At 43.0% G+C, this 20,231-nt stretch overlaps 2 protein-coding genes across 2 annotated transcripts; one reads left to right on the top strand and one right to left on the bottom strand.

The window, feature by feature from the left end:
• Positions 1-3,562: 3,562 nt before the first annotated feature.
• Positions 3,563-7,573, bottom strand: LOC308375929 (cilia- and flagella-associated protein 95-like; the record flags this gene model as incomplete). Its single annotated transcript, XM_080852152.1, has 6 exons — positions 3,563-3,778; positions 5,433-5,493; positions 6,502-6,576; positions 6,792-6,907; positions 7,193-7,304; positions 7,539-7,573. 6 exons carry the CDS (start codon positions 7,571-7,573, stop codon positions 3,563-3,565), a joined length of 615 nt encoding a protein of 204 aa, XP_080708278.1.
• Positions 7,574-7,966: 393 nt separating this feature from the next.
• ptar1 (protein prenyltransferase alpha subunit repeat containing 1) lies at positions 7,967-19,859 on the top strand (the record flags this gene model as incomplete). Its single annotated transcript, XM_080853116.1, has 7 exons — positions 7,967-8,052; positions 9,504-9,673; positions 10,246-10,312; positions 10,568-10,672; positions 11,550-11,787; positions 13,571-13,944; positions 15,553-19,859. The coding sequence occupies 7 exons, from the start codon at positions 7,967-7,969 to the stop codon at positions 15,992-15,994; spliced, it is 1,482 nt and encodes a 493-aa protein (XP_080709242.1). The 3' UTR covers positions 15,995-19,859.
• Positions 19,860-20,231: the final 372 nt, after the last annotated feature.

The following is a 20,231-nucleotide window of genomic DNA, read 5'->3' on the forward strand; positions in this document are numbered from 1 at the left end:
ATCTCCTGGCAATACTTGTAAAATGGGAGATGATAATGGGATGATTTTAATATGGAATGATTGGTCTTTCCTAATCACATTCTTCATAGTTGATGTGAACACTATATTTCACTCTTTTTCTCTCTTTTAAAAAGTGTCCAAGTTCATGCTTGCAAACCACAAATAGTTTAATCAATCAGTTATTTAATAAAATACAATTAGAATATGCTTATGCACACAAGCACGTGTGATGGATTTTCATGAGGAGAAATCTATACTTGTGAAACCACAACATGTCATGTGTCCATGCCAGTCTTCCAACTTTCCCTGGTTTCCAGAGTTGAAGTCATTATAGCATTAAGAGGGCAAATTGGCGTATACCATTATCCATCTTTCCAGTCCTAGGAGGTGCAGTGCAAAGATGTTAGATGTATGTAGCTGCTGAAAAGGCTAAAATGGAGACTACTCTGGATACTATCTCTTTACGTATCAGCAGGCCTATTCAACCACTACTTGGGGATTTCATGTCAGTGAAATGAGAGGCAGATTCCACACCACAGATATGTCATTTAAGTGGGATTTGGACACAGTGAATAAAACACACATGGGATATATTTTATATAACTTTCAATGAAGAAAAAGACACCAACCTCTGAAATGAGTACAACATGCAGCAGATGTTTTAGTGAATTGCGTTTGGTATATTGCGTGTTAATTGTTTATGTGGATTTCAGGGCTTGCAGGAAGGCAGTGTATACATGTGTACAGGAACAGCATTTCCTCATCATGTTATTTGGTTACAACTGGGTTAAACCCATTTAACTGGTTTACTAAAGCAAATGCATCTCATGAATATTGAACACCAGTTCTGAATGAGCTGTATGTTGCAGTAGCTAGGATACATCTCTGTGGAATGTGTGAAGTATGCGCTCTTTGCCATTGTGAAATGCTTGAATATTTACTTCTTTATTTCGGTGTTTCAAACTCTGCTTCTTCAGTCTCTCAAAAACATTTGGTTCCAAATGGATTTATACCAAACCTCGATTTGAGTGTGTGGTTTCTCGCTGTGTTTATGAAACACTTTGCATTCTAAGGGCCCTATCTTGCACCCAGCGCAAGTGACATTGTCACCGACGCAAGTATCATTCCTATCTTGCACCCGGCGCACAGCGCGATTTTCCCTCCAGAGGACCGCTTCGAAATGAACTTGCGTCGACATGGGCGGGGGCGGAACAGAGAAGGCGTTTCTCTGGCGCAAGTGGTATTTTGCAGTTTTCAAAACAACGCCGTGCGCCGTGCGCCATTGACCAAAAAAAAGCTGGTCTAATGTGAGGCGCAATGTCTAAAGTCTGTAACGCGTATTCAGAACGCTATTTTAAGGGCGCATGTGCTTGCCCGCACAGTATAGGACCTGTAGGCTACACTTCTACACACTACTTCTGTCGTCTTCACGAGAGATTTACACCAATTGTTTGGCAAGCCATATATAATTACAAGGAAAATAAAGTATTTACCACATGAGGAAATCATTGTGATATCCGTATCCAAGACATTTAAAAACTAGGCATACATCTAGCGTACACAATTGACCCAAATGATTCAGGTTAATTGAAGCTGCGTGACATTTGATTTATTGTATGGCTTTGTTGCATTTATTTAATGCCAGTATTATTATAAATCTTGTAAACTCATCTCTGTGTATGTGGACTTTATTTATGTACCTTGGGTTTGGTCAGCTGGTGCACTGGCTTGGGTGCCGATTTCCATGCCCCCAAATCCCTGCACGCTCTCAGGCGTGAGGGTAGACGTGGCGATGTCCTCTGCTGCCGTCAGATCCTGGGTCGAGGCAGATCCACCTCCCGTGAAGGCACGAGAACGTGTGTTACCTTCCAGCTTGGATGTCCCACGTCTCCGGACGTCATTATAGCGTTTTCGGCAACGTTTTCGGGTGCCCCGTTGCAGAAACAATCACGGCAATATCTTGACATGCTTGCTTGACTTTGCTTACTTTTGGAGGGTTTCTCGCATCCCCATATATATCTATCTCCCGGCTTTTTACAAAGCCATACAATAAATCAAATGTCACGCAGCTTCAATTAACCTGAATCATTTGGGTCAATGTGTAGGCTACATGTATGCTTATTTTTAAAATATCTTGGATATGGATTTCACAATGACTTCCTCAAGTGGTAAATACTTTATTTTCCTTGTAATTATATATGGCTTGCCAAAAAATTGGTGTAAATCTCACGTCGGTCTCCTCGGCTGTGAACTTCTCCGGTCTTCCACCAGGTAATTCCGCCATCAAAATAACAAGCCGCTATGGACTGTGCGCTTCTCGCTCTTAAAGGGAATGTGAAATGACGCTCCGATTGGTTTATTGCATATTACGCCCAAACCACACCTATGGCTGAGTAACCTCCTTTGGACCAACCCTTTTGACACTTGCGCTGGACGCAAGTGTGTTTTTTCCGCCGTTAAAATAGCAACTGCGCCATAGAGCCGCCCACACAGCTACTTGCGCTTGGCGCCGTCCTACTTGCGTTTCTGATCGGCAAGATAGGGCCCTAAATCTCTTTGTTTCACTGAAATGGTCCAAGCAGTCTAGTATTAAATATTTGTGACTTGTTATTTGGCATAGGCCTTTGTCCTATTTTGTTCTCCCTACTATCTAAGTATTACACATTCTGCAGATATGATATACAGATGTGTATATTTACAGTTGCAGGCACCAAAACACCATTTGGTTGTTTTTGCAAACTGATCGTGGAGCACTTAGAGATGTTTCTGCTTTAAAATGTAGACAGTCATGTTTGTGACAGCAGGCCCAAATGGTTGATGCTCCTAACAGACATTTGCTTCTAAAAATACAGGAAGGCTGTTCTGCAACTGGGTCAATAACAGGCTGTCATGCAAACTCTAGGTTTCTCTGGCTCCCTCCACTGTGATGTTACAAGCCATTTAGTGGCTAAAGAAAATAATAGAGCCCCATTAATAACCCTGTCTAGGAAAGTGATGTCACCTCTGGAGATGCAGAGCCTTGGAGACCCACCGTCCACCAGAGTGGAAGAATCCAGCGATCACCAAGGTAGAGGCAGGAATCTTCTCGTACAATGTCAGTGTAGCTGCAAATTTAACGCAGCCCTTCTGGCTGGTCAGTTTGCAGTGTCAACAAGCTTGAGCTGACAGGAAATGCATGTAAAGGACCACTAAATGTCAGGATTTGGGACGTGATCCTTGCTACTAAATTAAATTTGCAATGTCATGTGATACACAGGCTGAGCAGATGGTAAGGGGCCGGGCTGCACGTAAAGGCAACATGTGCAGTAAAAGAGGGCTTTATGGACCTGCCATGTCAGTTCCCATAAGCATGATAACACATGGCAAATGACGTGTGAGATTGAATAATATACAGTAGACTTGTCTTCTGGTCTTAAGAGTATTTATGCCTCACTTCCTTGGCTAGTTATTACTTGATCAATGATTTAAGTAACTACTTTGAACCGAATGAATTAAAAAAATACAACTTTTGTTGTGAGAGATTTGTTTTATTACCACCAAAAAAACACATCAAAGGAAGATATTATGCAACAATAGAGGCAGAATACTGAGGACTGTGTGGGCAGATGGGGTTGCTGTGTGTGCACTGGTCCTTTCTCGTGACCCTGACCCTTCCTTGCACTCCGGGAGCGTCCTGCCAAGTGTTCCGGCCCCGGCGCTTGTGACCTGCCAGGTCTGTGAACTCCGACTGGTACCTGCGGAAGTTAGATGGCCGATCATCTGCATCTTCTGTCCCCACCTTTAAAGAGGAACATGCAGGGAGGAAGATTACTATACCAGAGGTCAAATGGCCCACATCATGAAGGAACAACAAAGACACTGTTAGTTTCCCCTCTCCTCCTGTCACTTAGTCCTTGTCAATGAGAGGTGATAATTGCATATCCAAACTGGAGACACTCAAAAACAAAGAAATAAAACTATAGAAATGTACTGCTTGATGAAACTAAAACATCCACTTAGCCAACATGATGCAGACAGATGTAGATTCAGCGCACACTGTTTTTTAGGGGGGTGTTTTGGTACTAGTACTCAGGAACGCATTGAGAATTAAGATCAGCGTAACAGTTTGTTCATGGGCCTGGTATTTCACTCCTCTGTGAAGAAAATTAGCAATTTTTGAAATCTGCACACAGCAGTGGCCTTATGTGGGTCATTATTTTCCTTGAGTCTCATTTGGTTTATTAGCCTGCCACCGCCAGCACAGAAAATGACGCCATCGTCTTCAATAAACATGTGGCCATCAGTTACCCAGGCGGCAGCTTTCTTGACCTTAAATGCCCCCCGAAACTAAATCATAAATGCCAGCACACTAAAGAAATCCCACATCCACTCTTTCCTCTGCATACAAATCCTACACACAGGGAACTCATTGCAGGACAATCCGTATTTTTTATTTCCTGCTCAAAAAAGAGGAATCAAATGTTTTAACATGAAGCGTATGGTGTCCCTTGGGGCTCAGAGGTAAGCTCTCGATCCAGGACACCAGAGTGTCCTGCTGAGGGGGAATTACAGACCATATTACACATATGGTTGCTGTTATCAGGACAAAATGTCCGAAACCCGTTCGTAGACGAGCATGGAAGGAAATCTACAAACCCAAATGAATTTAGTGTGTTGGGACTTATCAGTGCATTAGCCCTGACAGATTTATGACCTTCTAAAGACATATGGGGTGATTCTTCCCCATTTGGTTTCAACAGGTCACCACCACAAATGCATAACTCAGTTGATGAAGATTTGTGCAAGGCAACCATTTACTTTTAACCAATACATTTTTGTGACCTGTATTTTTGCCTTATTGTTCTATTGCTTGGGATATACGCAACCTGGTGAATACATTATTATGCCCTAATAATACACCCTGCTGCTGTGGAATTCAATAGCTAGTAGATCATTTGTGTCATTATGTAGTTATGTAGTCCAAAAGTAAACTGGTATATCTTTGTGCATGACAGTAACCATAATATGTAATGGTCTCATAAAAAAAAACTATTGGTTCATCCTCCAAACAGCATATTACATGGTATTGCATCAACCATTGCACCAATCATGTATAACCACAGAACATCTTGAGTGAGATTACAGACACTTGACAGCGGTATCATATTAAAGTTATTTTATGTCTTGAGAGCAGGTCTGAAATATACACATAAGGGATGAACATAGTCAAGTGCTTTAGTGATTAAGTAATTTGTCCTTCTCAAATGGGCGTACATGGAATCTCAATCATTTTTGTTGACTTCCTGTACGCATAGCCTTATCTCCTCCTTAGAGTCAGGGTTCATAGGTGAACTATTTCTTCCAGGAGTACTGTAATATATGTTGTATGCCTGAAAGAGGCCACAGAGATGTCACAAAACTGCATCAAACATGTTGTCAGAGAAAAGACTTACCACTTTCTTCTTGATATTGTATGAAGGGGGATAGTCTAGTGTGTACGTGGTTTCGAAGTCCCTGTAATAGGAAAAAAACGATGCAATCAAAATACTGTCAGCAGAGCCATTTGAGGCACCATTGCTGTTACAGACCTCTCAACCGAATCAAAGATTCAACTCTTTCAAAGTAACTCTTAGTCATATTCAGAAATATGTTGTCAGTGACATCAAGGGTGAAGTTGTTGTTTGATTAGCACAGCTTTTCTTCTGGTCAATGCTACATGCTACTTGAGACACCTCCATGTTAGGATGGGATGCTGAGAGTGCATCCATCCTGAAATAGTTACAAGTGTTTAAGTGCCTCTGACTTGGGCCAGCTGTGACTTCCTGACACCAGGAAGCCCTCACATTTTCCACACCGTCATTTCTTATGTAAGCCCCAAGAAAGGCTAATTCATGTTTTTATAGCATTCTTGGGAGCAGATAGCAGGTGTTTAGATAAAAGATACACTGGAACATAGATGATGCTAATCTCAACACAGTTGTGCATGGGATATAAACATGGGACTGTATAGTAATCACACTGTGTAGTAATCAACGTAAATGCACAAACACTAATTTATAAGGAAATACTTTATCAACGTTTAATTTATTTAGCATCATTATGCGCTGTTACAGTTTGCATGTAATTATACCACGTATGTGGAAATGAAATACTTAAACACATCCAACAACGGGATGATTGGATAACATCACATCAATTACATGATAGTTAAGCCTCACTGACTCAGAGAGACAGCATGTGCTCTCTCAACTGAAGGGCTCTGTAAGAGTTAAATAAATACACAACTCCCTCCTCTGGCAGGAGGTAGTACCACACGTCCACTCTCAGCCACACATCTACACAGGTACAAGTCAAGTGTGTGAGTGTGTGTTTTTTTTGTTGTTTTTTTTAAACCACCATGAATGAGCGCGGTTATCATTTTCTATATGATGTTACTAGTCTTTTTCATCTCAACAGTTGTGCCTCACTAAACCGGTGATGGGGATGGATAAGCTATACCAAGACACAAGCTCTGCTACTCACATTTTGTTATGGCCAGGGGGGTGTCGAGGTAAGACAATATTGCACTGGGCTCCCACTGGTTCAGCACAGTAGGCACTATTTACGACAAAACATATTGATATCTCAGACATATTGGCATGTTAAGGTCAAGCATCACACCCTAATAAGGTTACTTACTTAGGTCTTAACCCATACCAGATTTCAGAACTCATTATATCTGGGGAAGGTATACATTAGTGTAAGAAGTCTTGTCTTATTGAATGTATGCTGATACATGTCGTATGTGATAAACAAAATATGTTCTCCTTTACCTGTCAATCATCGCAGAGTGCAGGTGCACTGCCGGCATCATTGCACTGCGATGGGTTTCGCAGTCTTTCTTAAGCTGACACTGAGACTGTTGGGTTTTAGTCGTGGTAGTCCAGTCCTTTTTGAAAAAACATAATATAACATAATAATATAATAATATGGAGAAAGAAAATGCTTGATCGAAAGAAGACATTGTATGTTTATTTGTTAATAATGATGAGATAGATCATGTCAAAATTGGTGGTAGATAATAAGAACATTTATTTTAGTATGGACAGTTATTGTAACATTTTTACACAGGTTACACACACACACACACACACACACACACACACACACACAAACACACACACACACACACACATTCTCAGTCTTGAAAAGACATTGCTTTGCTTTAACTTACTACATCTTTGCATGTCCCAAAATGTTGATATGTGGATTTATGGAGGAATTTCTTTCCTTCTGGGCATGTTGTGAAATCATAGTCTTTGGGCTCTGCTTCTCTGTTCTTGTGCCTTTAATGAAAATCTTAATTTGCTTTATTTGGCAAATAATTGTATGCATAAATCATAACCTTTTCCAGTGCTGAAAGGTGCCATAAAAAGTCCCATCAGACAAAAAAAAACATGAGATGAGGCAGAACATATTTTTGGAGAAGATTGCCACCACTAACTACACTGATAAATTGTGTAGGTAGCCTATATTACTACTGACCACAATTCAATGGTATGCAAACCAAATGCACTCACCAGTTTGAAACAAGAGTTGGTCGGCTGTAGTACATCTTTGGGATTTAGAAATGACCTTCAGTTTGCTCACTCTGATCTCTTTACAATAATGTCACAGTACCACTAGGCATCTCAGAAGCGATGGAACCTTGATGTCATAAACATGAATTCCTGCCGTAGCTAAGCCACTTTATACAATGAAAACGATCGTGTTTTCGACAATTTTTGTTGGTCTGCAAAAAAAGAAAATGTGGGTCTTCTGTTGTTTTCTAATAAGCATTTGTGTAAACACAACCGGCTCAGGTTGTTAACTTGTAACAGCAAAGCTGATGTGTTGCGTTGCTATGGTGAAATGTCATTGGGTTGTTCGTCCATGGTTGCGGCTAGGTTTTCTAAATGTCCCGGATGAGGTTGGGTCACGCCCCCTTGACGTCAGCGTTATTCTGAAAATGGCTGAGTCGGAAGAGGAGGTGGACGTTTTGGTTCAAAGAGTTATGAAAGATATTAATAACGCGTTTAAAAGAAATCCTAACATGTAAGTTATTATGCAACTGCTGCTGAAATTTAGAAAGTTTAGAATGAGTTGACGGGAGTAGATCTAGCATGATTTCTGGTAGCCTAATATCAGAGGCCACTTAAGCTACATGACCAACTTCTAATTCGAAGGTAGCAGGCTAGCTATCGCTAAATTAGCAAATGCTACAGTAGCTATTCTGAACAGGTTTACGTGCTTTGGCTAACAGGCTATTAAGCTAACGCTAAAGCACCGCCACCCGGTACCTGGTGTTCATGTGTGGGGTGTGCAGTAGATTTGATGTAATACCTGAAAGCATGTAATATGATTCAATGTCAGATGTGCACTGGTTGTCATGTTGATGGTTGCCCGAGATGCATGCTGTTTTCTACAATTTAGCTGGCTGCGCTAGCAAGCATTCTAGCGAAAACTGAAAGACAAACAATTCCATTTCCATGCAACGAAAGCGAACGAACAAGCCATATACCGAGCGACCAACCAAGTTAACCGTAAATGTTACTCTAGTTTGGTAGTTATAGAAATACCAGCAAAGGTAGTACAACAATTGAAATCATTTCCACAACTTTAGAAGCTTGATATCTGTTAGCACTATTAAATCCTGCCAAGCGAAAAGGTAGGGTTATGGTGGAAAAGCAGAGCTGTAACATGACGTTGAACGTTGTTTAGCTTCTTGCCAGTATGGTTTAAAATTGTCCTCGTATTTACTTCTTTCTCGAGTGCTTCTCTCTTGTGGACACGTTTGTTCACCATGAACACAGTCATGTGAGTCAAACAATCACAATGTCAAGGGATGTAAACAATGCACACTTCGAAGAATGCTGATGAAGCAGGTCCTGGGTCTCTGCTAAATACTGCTGATTAAAAATAGTTTAGGCTGTGTCTTCAAGTATGTCGTAAGAATTTCAAATACAGCTCAACTATGATTGCGTTGAACTGGAATAGATGTCACTCAGAGGTATAAAACACAACTTCAAAAATTCGTATGGATACCACTAATTCTTTATCGCGGATGCTCCCTGTTTTAAAGATAGACATGTAGATCATGTCATATCCTAAGTAGACCATAAGCAGCATCAGGTTAAACACGACCTAGGTTTCAATTTTCACTGAAGGTGTTGTTGCAGTGTGCATAACTGTGGTCTTGAGCGTTGAGACTTTGATCGTTGTTGACCCGAGTCTTGCATCACTAGTGTCTTATGTTAATGACTCAACCCAAAGGTCGCGTGTCTTATGTCTTCCTGATGCCCGGCCAAAGCACCTGTCTGGGATGGGGGGTGTGGAACCTCAAGTGAGGAGTGGAGGGGTCTAGACATGAGAGTTGAGATTTCACACCATGCTCTGTCTCGAGAAATTGAGCCCATATGGCGCACAGTCCTCATTTTCCTCTGCACACTGAGGACAAACAGGTGACAAGACATAGATGTTGAATTCTTGATCTGTCATTTTCACAGTGATGAGATTGGACTCATCCCCTGTCCGGAAGCCAGGTTCAACAGGAGCCCTATTGTCCTGGTGGAGAACAAGCTGGGAGTGGAAAGCTGGTGTGTGAAGTTCCTCCTGCCCTACGTCCACAACAAGCTGCTTCTCTACAGACAGAGGAAACAGTGGCTTGACAGGGAAGGTAAGTTGTCCTGAAAATGCTTTGCCACTGTGTGTGTGTTTGTGGGTGATTTTTTGATTGGACACTCTTGTAGGAAATTCCTGTTGAACATTGATATGCCCATAGCCCTTATGTTATTCACATATTTTGACACAGACAAGTTATTGGCAGTTCAATTAAAGCATTCTCAAAGAGTAACCCCACAAACGTGATTTACTGTTGGAGTGTATGCACTTTTAGAAAGAGTAGCTGCCTTGGCATCAGCTTAATTTAAACCTTGGCCTCCCTTTAGTGGGTTGTATCCTCTGGGTCATGATGAAGTCAGCCTGTGAAAAGGCTTGGTGAATTGCAGAGGCGAGCGACTTCAGCACGTCAATGAATGCCCTTTTGTTTCAAGAGGAAGAAGTCAGGCTGTCCAGAGGACGCTGAAAGTGCATTTGCTTTATCACTCTATTCTATCTCAAGCACGATTTCCACCTCCCACCTCCACAATGAAAAAGCTATGTGATTACTCAGGTATTTTAAGAACAATCTTTTTCTCCCTTCCCCCTTCTTTTTTCTCTCTCTCTTTCGCTCTGTCTTTCTCACTCTAGCGCTTATAGACGTCACCTGCACGTTGCTGCTGCTAAATCCAGATTTCACCACTGCTTGGAATGTCAGGTATCCGTCTTTCTTTCTTTACTGTAGTAAGTGCATGGAAGCTGAACAAGACCCTCACTTCTCGCCTAGCTGAATGCTTGCAGTCTCGTCATATTTCTGTCTCTTTGTCGTTCTTAACACATGAAAACAAGAACCCCTATTCTTTGCTCTGTGCTTAATGGCCCCAGTTGTAAGTTGTAAGACTTTGTGAATATTTTGTAACTTGTAAATTATGCGTGTTGTATGCATTTCAATGACACCCCCCTACCCTTTTAGGAAGGAGTTGCTACAGTGTGGGGTGCTGTCTCCTGAGAAGGACCTCTACCTGGGGAAGCTCGCTCTGACCAAGTTCCCCAAGAGTCCAGAGACATGGATCCACAGGTGAGTCTGCAGGCCCATATTCCATCCCACCACAGAGGAGAGACTGGAGGGTGACTGCAGACAGGGGCAGCCCAGCGCTCTCTGGCCAAACTCTTCACCTCTGTTTGCACCTTGTGACTCGTCTGGGGATACAGGACTGGTCGAACAGAAAGAAATCCTTACACAGAATTGGTTGCTGTTGCACAGTCCGCTCTTGCACAGTGCCTTTATATTTTTGTCCCTTGATCGGCCGTGTTAGCCAATGTCGCCAGAAAGCATGGCTGAAATATTTATGTGCAGATTGAAGTTATGCAATTGAAAATGGCCAGCACGGACTCGGCCAGGGTTGGATGTTTCAGGGCTGAGGCTGTTTTCTCTGCTCTGGATGACTGATTTATGCGCCTCCCATCACCAGCTGATGAGATCAGATAGTCATCTCGTCTCGTGGGAGACTGCAGAATATTAGGGTGGCACAGTTTTGCCGTCCTCAATTTCAGTCAAGCGTGTGATTCTCTTTCAGCATGGGAGAGAGAGAGAGCGCGAGAGAGAGAGAGAGAGAGAAAAAAAGATGCAGGGAAAGAGAACAGCATGCAAAGTTAAAAAAGGATTTCAGTTGCATCGAGCTTTACCAGACAGCTCTATTATTTGACATACTATTTAGTTTAATGTGATCATTAGGTTGTCTGAATGGCTTGATGTTATAGAAAGGCTGTAACTGTATGAATGTTGACTTCACCTCTCTCGTCTCTTTTTGTTCAGCATTATATCATAGTTTATTTGACTCAGTGTGTGTGTGTGTGTGTGTGTGTGTGTGTGTGTGTGTGTGTGTGTGTGTGTGTGTGTGTGTGTGTGTGTGTGTGTGTGTGTGTGTGTGTGTGTGTGTGTGTGTGTGTGTCAGGCGCTGGGTTCTGCAGCTGCTCAAGAGGGAGTTCTGCCCTGTTGTTGGCGAGCAGAAGGAGCAGGCAGACGGCGAGCGTGGGGACGGGGAGGCCACATGCCACAACGAGCGACTGCGCCGGCTCCTGCAGGAGGAGATGCGCGTGTGCGCAGACGCAGCAGGACGTTACCCCAGCAACTACAATGCGTGGTCCCACCGCATCTGGGTGCTGCAGCACTTGGCCAAAGGAAACCTGAAGGTTCAGCTCTCTCCTTATGACCTATGTCACACATACTGTCACAGGCCAGGGCTTTTACATTTATTATTTGACCGTACTGGGGCTGCTTTGGCCTGTGGGCCTGCCAGTGTTTCAGGTGGCTTCACCAATGTTAAAATGATGGGTGGGTGGTACCTTATGTTTGTTATTAGTATCCTACACTATTTATGCTTGTATGAAGTTCTAATTACATTTATTACATAATTGTACTCTTTCATGGATGGTTTCTTTGTACATATTTCTGCAGCGTGATACAGCTGAATCGACATGGCCTTAGTAGTCTATTAGAAAAGGAATGGAAAAGGTTGTTTATTATTGTCTAGTATACATTTAATAATAAGGCCCAACCTTTGGAGTAAAGTATGCTATTTTGTAGGTTCTGAAAGGTCATGGACATTTCTTTAAAGGTCCTTGACAAGTCATGGAGAAGTTTTGAAATGTTATCATTGAAAATCGGTTGGGAACCATGTCATTTTTTAAGTGGTATTGTACATTGAATTGAATATGCATCTTTACTTGTTACAAAGTACAAGACTGAGAACCCGAAATGCAATGTAGTGCTGAGGTCCAGTAGTAGATTGCCAGGTCTCAGGCTATTTACTTTCTCATGCTATTTGCTTTATCATTGCACACCAATGCAGAGCTGTGACTGCACTGCAGCTCTCAAGGTCAAAAAGCTTGTGTGCTTGGGAAGTGTGTTCCAGTATCAAGTGCTTTTTCCATACTTCCATACTATGACACTGTGAAACAGTTGCTGGTGTGAGTAAATATGTCAGCAATGCGAAGTTTCTTGGCCTAACTGCAGATCAAAATAAACTGCCAGACATATGCCTGTGATAATGCGTATAGCCACCAGGGGGATGGCACCCTACAGCATATTAAAGATACATGTTAGAGCAGTGAGATCCTGCTGAGCAACATAGAATTGGATAAACTCTCCAGTTACCTCTCAGCCCTGCAAAAACAGTCAGCCAGACCTCTGACCTCGTGTCGGTTTGCCTTGATGTGGTAGCAGATCACACCCCTGGGAGCGTGCGTGTGTGTGTGTGCGTGTTTGTGTGTGTGTGTGTGTGTGTGTGTGTGTGTGTGTGTGTGTGTGTGTGACTGTGACTGCTCATCAGCATGGAGCGCTGATGCGATCCCAGGGGTCAGTGCATCCTCAAGGCTGGCGAGGAGATGTGCCGTTTACAGAGCATGTAAAAGAGCAGCACAGAGACAGCCCAAGGCCCTGCTGCCAATGCCCGAGTAGATTCGCTTCCATGGAGGATACTAAAGTCCGTTATTGTGGGTTTTACTCTGTACCCAGAGTTTGAAGCTGCTAAATAGCAGTTGATAAGGGGGTGTTTCTGGTTGGTTTTGTGTTGCAGACCTTAGCTACTAGACTGATCATAATGAGGGGGTGCTGTCTGTTGGGCTGTGCTGTTGTTCTTCTTCAACTGCTGTTTGGCAACTCTCTAAGAGGGATTTGAAACTGATGTTAAGGCCAATTTCAAATCCTCTTTTGTTGTGGTTTCTTTTTTCAATCTCTGATCTATTTTTTTCCCTAAGATTCTACATTTCTTTTTCTTTTTGTGGAGGTTCGGTTAAAACAGTATTCATCAACATGTAACGTGTGTCACTCTGACTGATTTGTGTCGGCCTTAAGCATACAAGCAAACACCACACACACACACACACACACACACACACACACACACACACACACACACACACACACACACACACGTCTAACCAGCATGTCTCACCCCTCGTCTCCACCCTGCAGATACTGCATGACGAGCTGTCCTCCATGAGACTGTGGGTGTCCATGCACGTGTCTGACCACAGCGGCTTCCACTACCGCCAGTTCCTGCTGAAGGCCCTGGTGAGGGAGCTCAGCCAGAACCAGATTCCCAGCCAGCAGACTCAGTCCCCAGCCTCGTCACCCCTGCTCCCCTCCTCCTCCTCCCCGCCACCAGCCCCACTGTGCTCCCCTTCTGATTCGCCCCGGCAGTCCAACGGTGAGGCCTCCACCACGGCCACGACCCCCGAGGCCCACGGAGCCCACACCACGTTCTCCCAGCTCTTACACAACGAGATGGAGCTGTGCACCGACCTGATCGAGTCGTACCCTGGTCACGAGACGCTGTGGTGTCACAGGTGAGCAGGTGTCTGTTTGGTTGACTGTTTGTTTTAGTAACCCACTAAGAGCTGGCTCCAGCTGCCACTCTGGCCCTGGCAGCTCTCCCAGCATGTCCCAGACTTTCACCCTCTGCCAAAGATGAAAAACAAAAAAAAAAAACTGGTTGCTCTAACTTTACCGTTGCTCCACCTGACATCATCCCAGCACACTTCTCTCTGTCTCCACGATGAATGCACCTGGGCCACAGTGTTGTGGAGCGCACCGGTGTGACTTCACCGTCCTTGGTCATTTCCTAACCCGAGCTCCATACTGTGTGTGTCTGTATAACGAGGTGTTAGTGCTTGATGAATGGCCCTGTGCTGGCTGTGTAGCCTAAGCTGGGGTGATGGAGCGGGCAGCAGGCAAGCAGGACTGTCCTCCCCCGCACTCTTCCCTCCCCTGGGCCTGAACACCAGCTGCTCCGCTGGGAAGTGTTTACGCCGGCTCCGCTCCGTATCTATAGGCAAACATGTCATAACAGCAGATGTGAGCGATTTGGGATGGAAAGTGACCACCGAGTGCAGCAAGGTGGAAGGAGCTCTGTCTGAAAGCCGGAGAGGAGCGGGTATCACTGCATATTGGCCCAAATATTTACACGGCCATGGTAATGATGTTATTTGCATGGCTGACCACAATTCTATCACTTGGCCAGGCAGTAAACACAATTAATGATTGAAAGTGTAAAATAAACAGGAGTCTGGTCCATGACTTGACATTTTGTAACAATTTTACCTTAAAATAACTAAATTAACTTAATAACTTCAATATCATTAATGCGGTACACTTCTATGACACTGACTGTGCCACTGCCATAGGACGCCTGGTATTGCACTGAGTAACTTTGGTGGACAGGGCGCGACACCTCTAGCGAGAACTGCGTAATGCCTTATGGCACCACCTCACACAACAACTAGACCCTTCTGCTAGCTATAAGAAGAAGCTAGCGCATTATTCTCTGTATGGACATCATGGCAGAGGCACCGAAGAAACCGAGGAATACGTTGTCGTAGAAAGCAAGGCAGAGAAAAAGAGAGAGTAACCAAGGAAGAGACCACAACGGTCTCTTGTGTTGTTCTTGCTTGATGTTTGGCTGTGTTAAGAAATGTGTCGATTCGCTAGTTTTTCATCATAAACATGTTTGCCAATATTATTTAAGAATCAGTGCAACGAAGGATGTAACCTTATTGGTTGGTTAATAAATAAAACTATGCACAGTCATAAAATGTTGTGAAACAGTTGCTACCTCGCTAGTCTACAGGCTTCTTTGGTGTCTGCCGTTGTCTTTGCCTGTTCCTGATCCTTCAGCTTCAGCTTGTCAACAATGTACCTTTGTCCTTTACGGGGTCTTAAAGCGCGATTTGTGTTTACAACAGTGGAGTAAAAGTCAGCTGCACTCCGCAACTTTGAGGGGAGCTCAGTGGCAAAAAAATACCAATTCTCGCATAATAAGGTTTTAAAGCATATTAGAGTTATTTCAACTTTTGAACATTAACTTTGAGAAGTGTACAGTTCCATGGAAACACACTTGAAATGTTTTTTAATAGCACACATTCTCATTCTCTGCCACTCTCTCCCTCCCTCTGCAGGCGGCATGTCTTCTACCTCTGGCACCACTGGAAGCAGGAGTGTGATCTCGGCCAGGCCAACGGGGGCTCGCCCAACCACCTCAACCACGCCCAGGAGCCTCCCGCATCCTCCCATCCACTGCTCCACTGCCCTGAGGAGGCAGTGATGGCGAGTGCCAACGGCCAGCATACGGACATGGAGGTAGATGCGGAGGCTGAGGCAGAGACCTGCTCGCTCTCAGACGGTGTGCAGCAGGGCGGCGGCGGTGGTGGTGGTGGTGGCGGCTGCTATGTGCGGGACACCAAGCGGCTGAAGCGAGGACCCACGCTGCCCTGCACTGCGCCCAGCTTGTCAGCAGAGGACGCTTTCGTCAGCCGCATTCAGGCATCCTGCCGGAGCCCCGAGCAGCACCGCTTCGCTTCTGCCTACAGGAAGTGGCTGGACTCTGTCATAGGTCAGTAGCCTCTCGCATAAAAAAAAACGACATGGAAAACGCCTCCCCAGGCTTTCAACGACTCCCTGCCACGGCACCTCGTACACATGAGGTGGTCTGGAGGGAGGGGGAGGAGGGAGAGATCTCTGTGGTAGGTCAGAGACAGGTCATCTTCACCTGATTTAATTCACCCACTGAAAGGAAAACACAAACAACAGCTGGACCTTTGGTTTTTTTTTGTAACAGAGCTCTTTGGAGCATATTCCCCTTTTCTCTATGAAAACCCATGGCCCCTTTTTTAATTTATTATTTTCTTCTTGTTATTTTCTCATTTTGTTTTGAATAATCATCTCAAAGGTCAGGAGTGGTGTGTGCCTCCCTCAGTTTTGGTGCTGTCAATCTCAGGTCTGTTTCAGCATAATGCAATGGTTTATTTTATTCATTCTTTTGGTCATTATCATTATTTTAATATTTTTTTGCGGGGGTGGGGTGGTGCTTATTCATTGAAGCATTTCTAGATCTATTCTTTTACGTCTTCCACTTGAAATGAAAGAAACAACTGTAGCAGATTCCTTTTGATGCTGCCTTCCATTTATATTCCTGATTCCCTGACTGAATTGGAAAAGACTTATGTGCTGCATACAGCTCCCTTGCGTTTCTGAGACTCTGCAGAGACATGAACAAAACATTCTGACATTTCGCCACAGTCAGGAACTAGTAAGCACAATCAGTTGGGAACGTGACACTTTTGGAAGAAAATAGTTGAACACAGACACACAAAAAAGGAAGAAAGGCTTAGTAGAGAGAACTCCTTCGTAGTTTCACCCTTTGCTTTAGTAAGCATGCAGTTTGGATCTTGTGTCTTCAGAGCGACATCCTCACTGCCTTTCTAGATGGTGGCGTAATAGCTGTGGTAGCTACAGACAGAGGCGAGGTCAGCCGATGCACACCCTTAACGCGTAAAGGCAGTCAGGGCTCCTCCTGCCCCCCCCCCCCCATCCTTTTTTTCTCTTCACTGTTACTTCAGCTCCTTCAGTTTATGGCTTGTTTGAGAAGCAGGGTGTAGGTGACGGCGGGGATGCGGTCATGTTTGAGCTGAAACCCCCTAGAGGGGAACTTGGCTAAGCGATCACAGGACTTCATCCTTAGCCTGCCATGGGTGTCCAGTCTGAAGGAGGAGCGTGCTAAGAGCTTTCACCATCAACCCACCAATCGGTCTCTCCTCGGACCCTCAAGCTTTTGTCACTCATATGGCCTTAGCCTACTGTATGACATTTCCATATTTCCTTCTTTGGTTTTTAGCACATCAAAGACATGGTCATAGAATCCCTTTCCCTTTGTGTATAGATGCTGCTGCCTTTGGTGGTCTCCTGTAAAACACTATCGCCCATGAAGCTCTTAGTTTGGCTATATTTATGCAACGTTAAATGAGGAAGGAGTGAAGACCGATTTTACCCATGCTATTTTTGAGCTATATTCCATTATTTTTCTATTGTGGAGCTGATCAACTATGGTCCTAACCATCATAAGTACCAGTATTGTCTGGGTGTTCAAATCCATTAGAACTCTTAATAAATGGTTGACTTGAACTGGGTTGCATCATCATAGAAAAATACATTGATTTCAATTGTCTTGAAAACGTATGGTGGTTACAATAATAGTAAAATTGTGTATTGTAAGTTATAAAGCGTTAGCTATTCCAAGTGTTTTTAAAACCAGGACTGCCGCACAACTGTTGTGTATAAAGCCAATCAATTAGTGACAGACAGTTTTCTTATTTCAAGAAACAAAATGCTTATCCTGTTCTCTTCAAAATCATATCTATAGCTAACATGTCTCTGTGACGTACACACAATTTGCAGTTTTTTTGTGTGTAATATATACACACCCATTTTGTCTTCACATTCATTTTTTTAAGAATGGGAGTATATTATAAATATATATTTGCACAGTTGCACAAACTACAATATACATGCACATTATTTATGGTAACACATTCACAACTATGTATTTTCTGTAGTGATCAAGTTACTTAGAAAGAATTAAGAATTAATTAATTTTGAACGTGTGCTCTATCTTTTCCTTCTGAAGGTAGCTGTTTGAATTGCGCTGTCATATTCGACTACTCTTGCGCAAGTTAGCAGTGATCTCTGTGTTCTGGTCAGATGTGGCGGCACATCTCATTGGTACATACGACTTTTGGGTGGAACACAAGGCATGGTGGGTTAAACACAGACTTCCAGTAGTTCACAGGCGACCTAAGATATGAGTTTAGGTTTGCTGTGAAAAAAGCTTTTTTTCACTCTAGAGATGTATTAAAAAAAAAAAAAAAAAAGACAGCTGTGCCATTTTGAATCTTGACTTTTACATAGAGCTGTTTGTGCGAAGGAGAACATCTAATTCTGAAGTACTCAAGTAGTGAAGCTCCCAGTAGACCTTGACAACTGTTGAAAGTTTGTGTCACTGACCAGAGTGCCCAAAGGATGGCTTTGATGTGTAGTAGAGTTGATGGACTTCCCTCTCTCTGTGAGTCTCGTCCAAAGAATCTTTGTGACATAACTCAAGTCACGCTTAAGTGTGATGGATGTTCCCCTGATGAAGGCTACACCTGAACGCTAATTCTGTCTCAAAAGTGCTAGTGGCATTTAGCCTAAGACGGATATCTGTATTCTTTGATCTCTGACATGTTACTAGACTCTTACCAGAGGTCACACGTGCTTAAGTCTTGGCCCTACCATGTTTGATTGTTTTATTTTATTATCTGTCCCTTGAAATTGTCAAATACTTTTCAAGTGATGTGAAGTGTCATTCATCTCCTCCTCGTTCTTCTTTTCTGTGTCTGGTGATTTGGTGATCAGTGTGGTTGTATCGCACACTTTGAGAATCCTCAGGACATGTCTGACACGTTTATTTTCATCCCTCCTCACACTTTGAAGTCACTCCTTTGCTTAAAGGCACTGATTTCTAAGTGTTAAATGCAAACATCAGAACATGACATCTATATATGTTTCTACTAAAAGAAAGAGAATACTAAAAGAAGTATTTCTTATATAACACCATGCACTGAGAACAAAAGGACAAACAACTGGCGTCTTGCCTCTGAGACACCTTCCCACACTACAAATGCCAACTGTCAGCTGAGATCAGGCCGCCGTGAGGTCAGGGGCTGTTAAGGACGTGCTCGTTTTTCATCAGATCTTTGTGTCCCTCTCTGGCACTTCACTAGAGGGCTTTTTAACCAACGCTTCAGATAGCCAACCACTGTGTTAACCACCACGGCCATGTATCCAAGGACCAAGGTCGTCTAACTTGAGTCTTATTCTTGTCCATCTGTTGGATCCACAGCTCCCATTTTGTATTCTTTGTCTTATCCTATGAGGGCTTCCACCTAAACCAGGGTATAATTTAGTAATAAATCAATAAATAAACAAATATGAAGTGTAATTTAAGATTTTTTGAAGTTAATTATGTTTATATTATTACTTATACTGTGTCTTAAGTGTTTTTCCTGTGTTGCCACCTTTATAATACACATCCATTATCCTCTGTTGGATAAATGTTATTGTATTGCATACCATAGATGAATATGTATAAATTATACATCTATGCAGACAAATTCTGAATTAAGGTTCATTGAGCTTTCAGAACTAAAAGTAGCTTTGATTATTCTAGATTTGCTGCATCTCCATCTTCTGTTGATCTAGTCAGGTACGATACTGTAACATACAACTGACTGGTCTGCAAAGGCTATACTAAGAACGTCTCTCATGATTCACTTTCATATTTATTCATATTAAGTCTTCTATTTATTTGAATAATACCGTTTCTAGCTCCTGTGTTCACCAGGATAGTTATATTTTGTCGGCTTCTCACCATGTGAAATAAAAGCTTTTGAAAACAAATGTAGCGTGTCGTTTGTTTTTTTCTTGATTTTAGAGGTTTTGTAACTTTCTTAACGATACTCGTGAAGGCCGTTTTGATAAAACGTGAGATGCCGTTGGTACATGAGTACCTTATCATTCCTCTCCAATCCCAGGAAATGCATAAATAACCAAATATTTAATGTTGACATGTGGAGTCATACAACTGATGTGAGTTTTAAAAATTCGTCATAAAATTGGATTTAAAATAATAATTTAAAAATGGCTAAAATGGACAGAATAGGATTGGGTAATCCGCGATCAGTGTCCTCAGTCATGCAAGGCACGCCACCAGTGACCCATCAGCGTTTCACGAGAGGATAGAGCCTGGGGCCTGGTTGGATCT

The sequence above is a fragment of the Sprattus sprattus genome, assembly GCF_963457725.1.
Source record: "Sprattus sprattus genome assembly, chromosome: 15".
Lineage (NCBI taxonomy): Eukaryota > Metazoa > Chordata > Actinopteri > Clupeiformes > Clupeidae > Sprattus > Sprattus sprattus.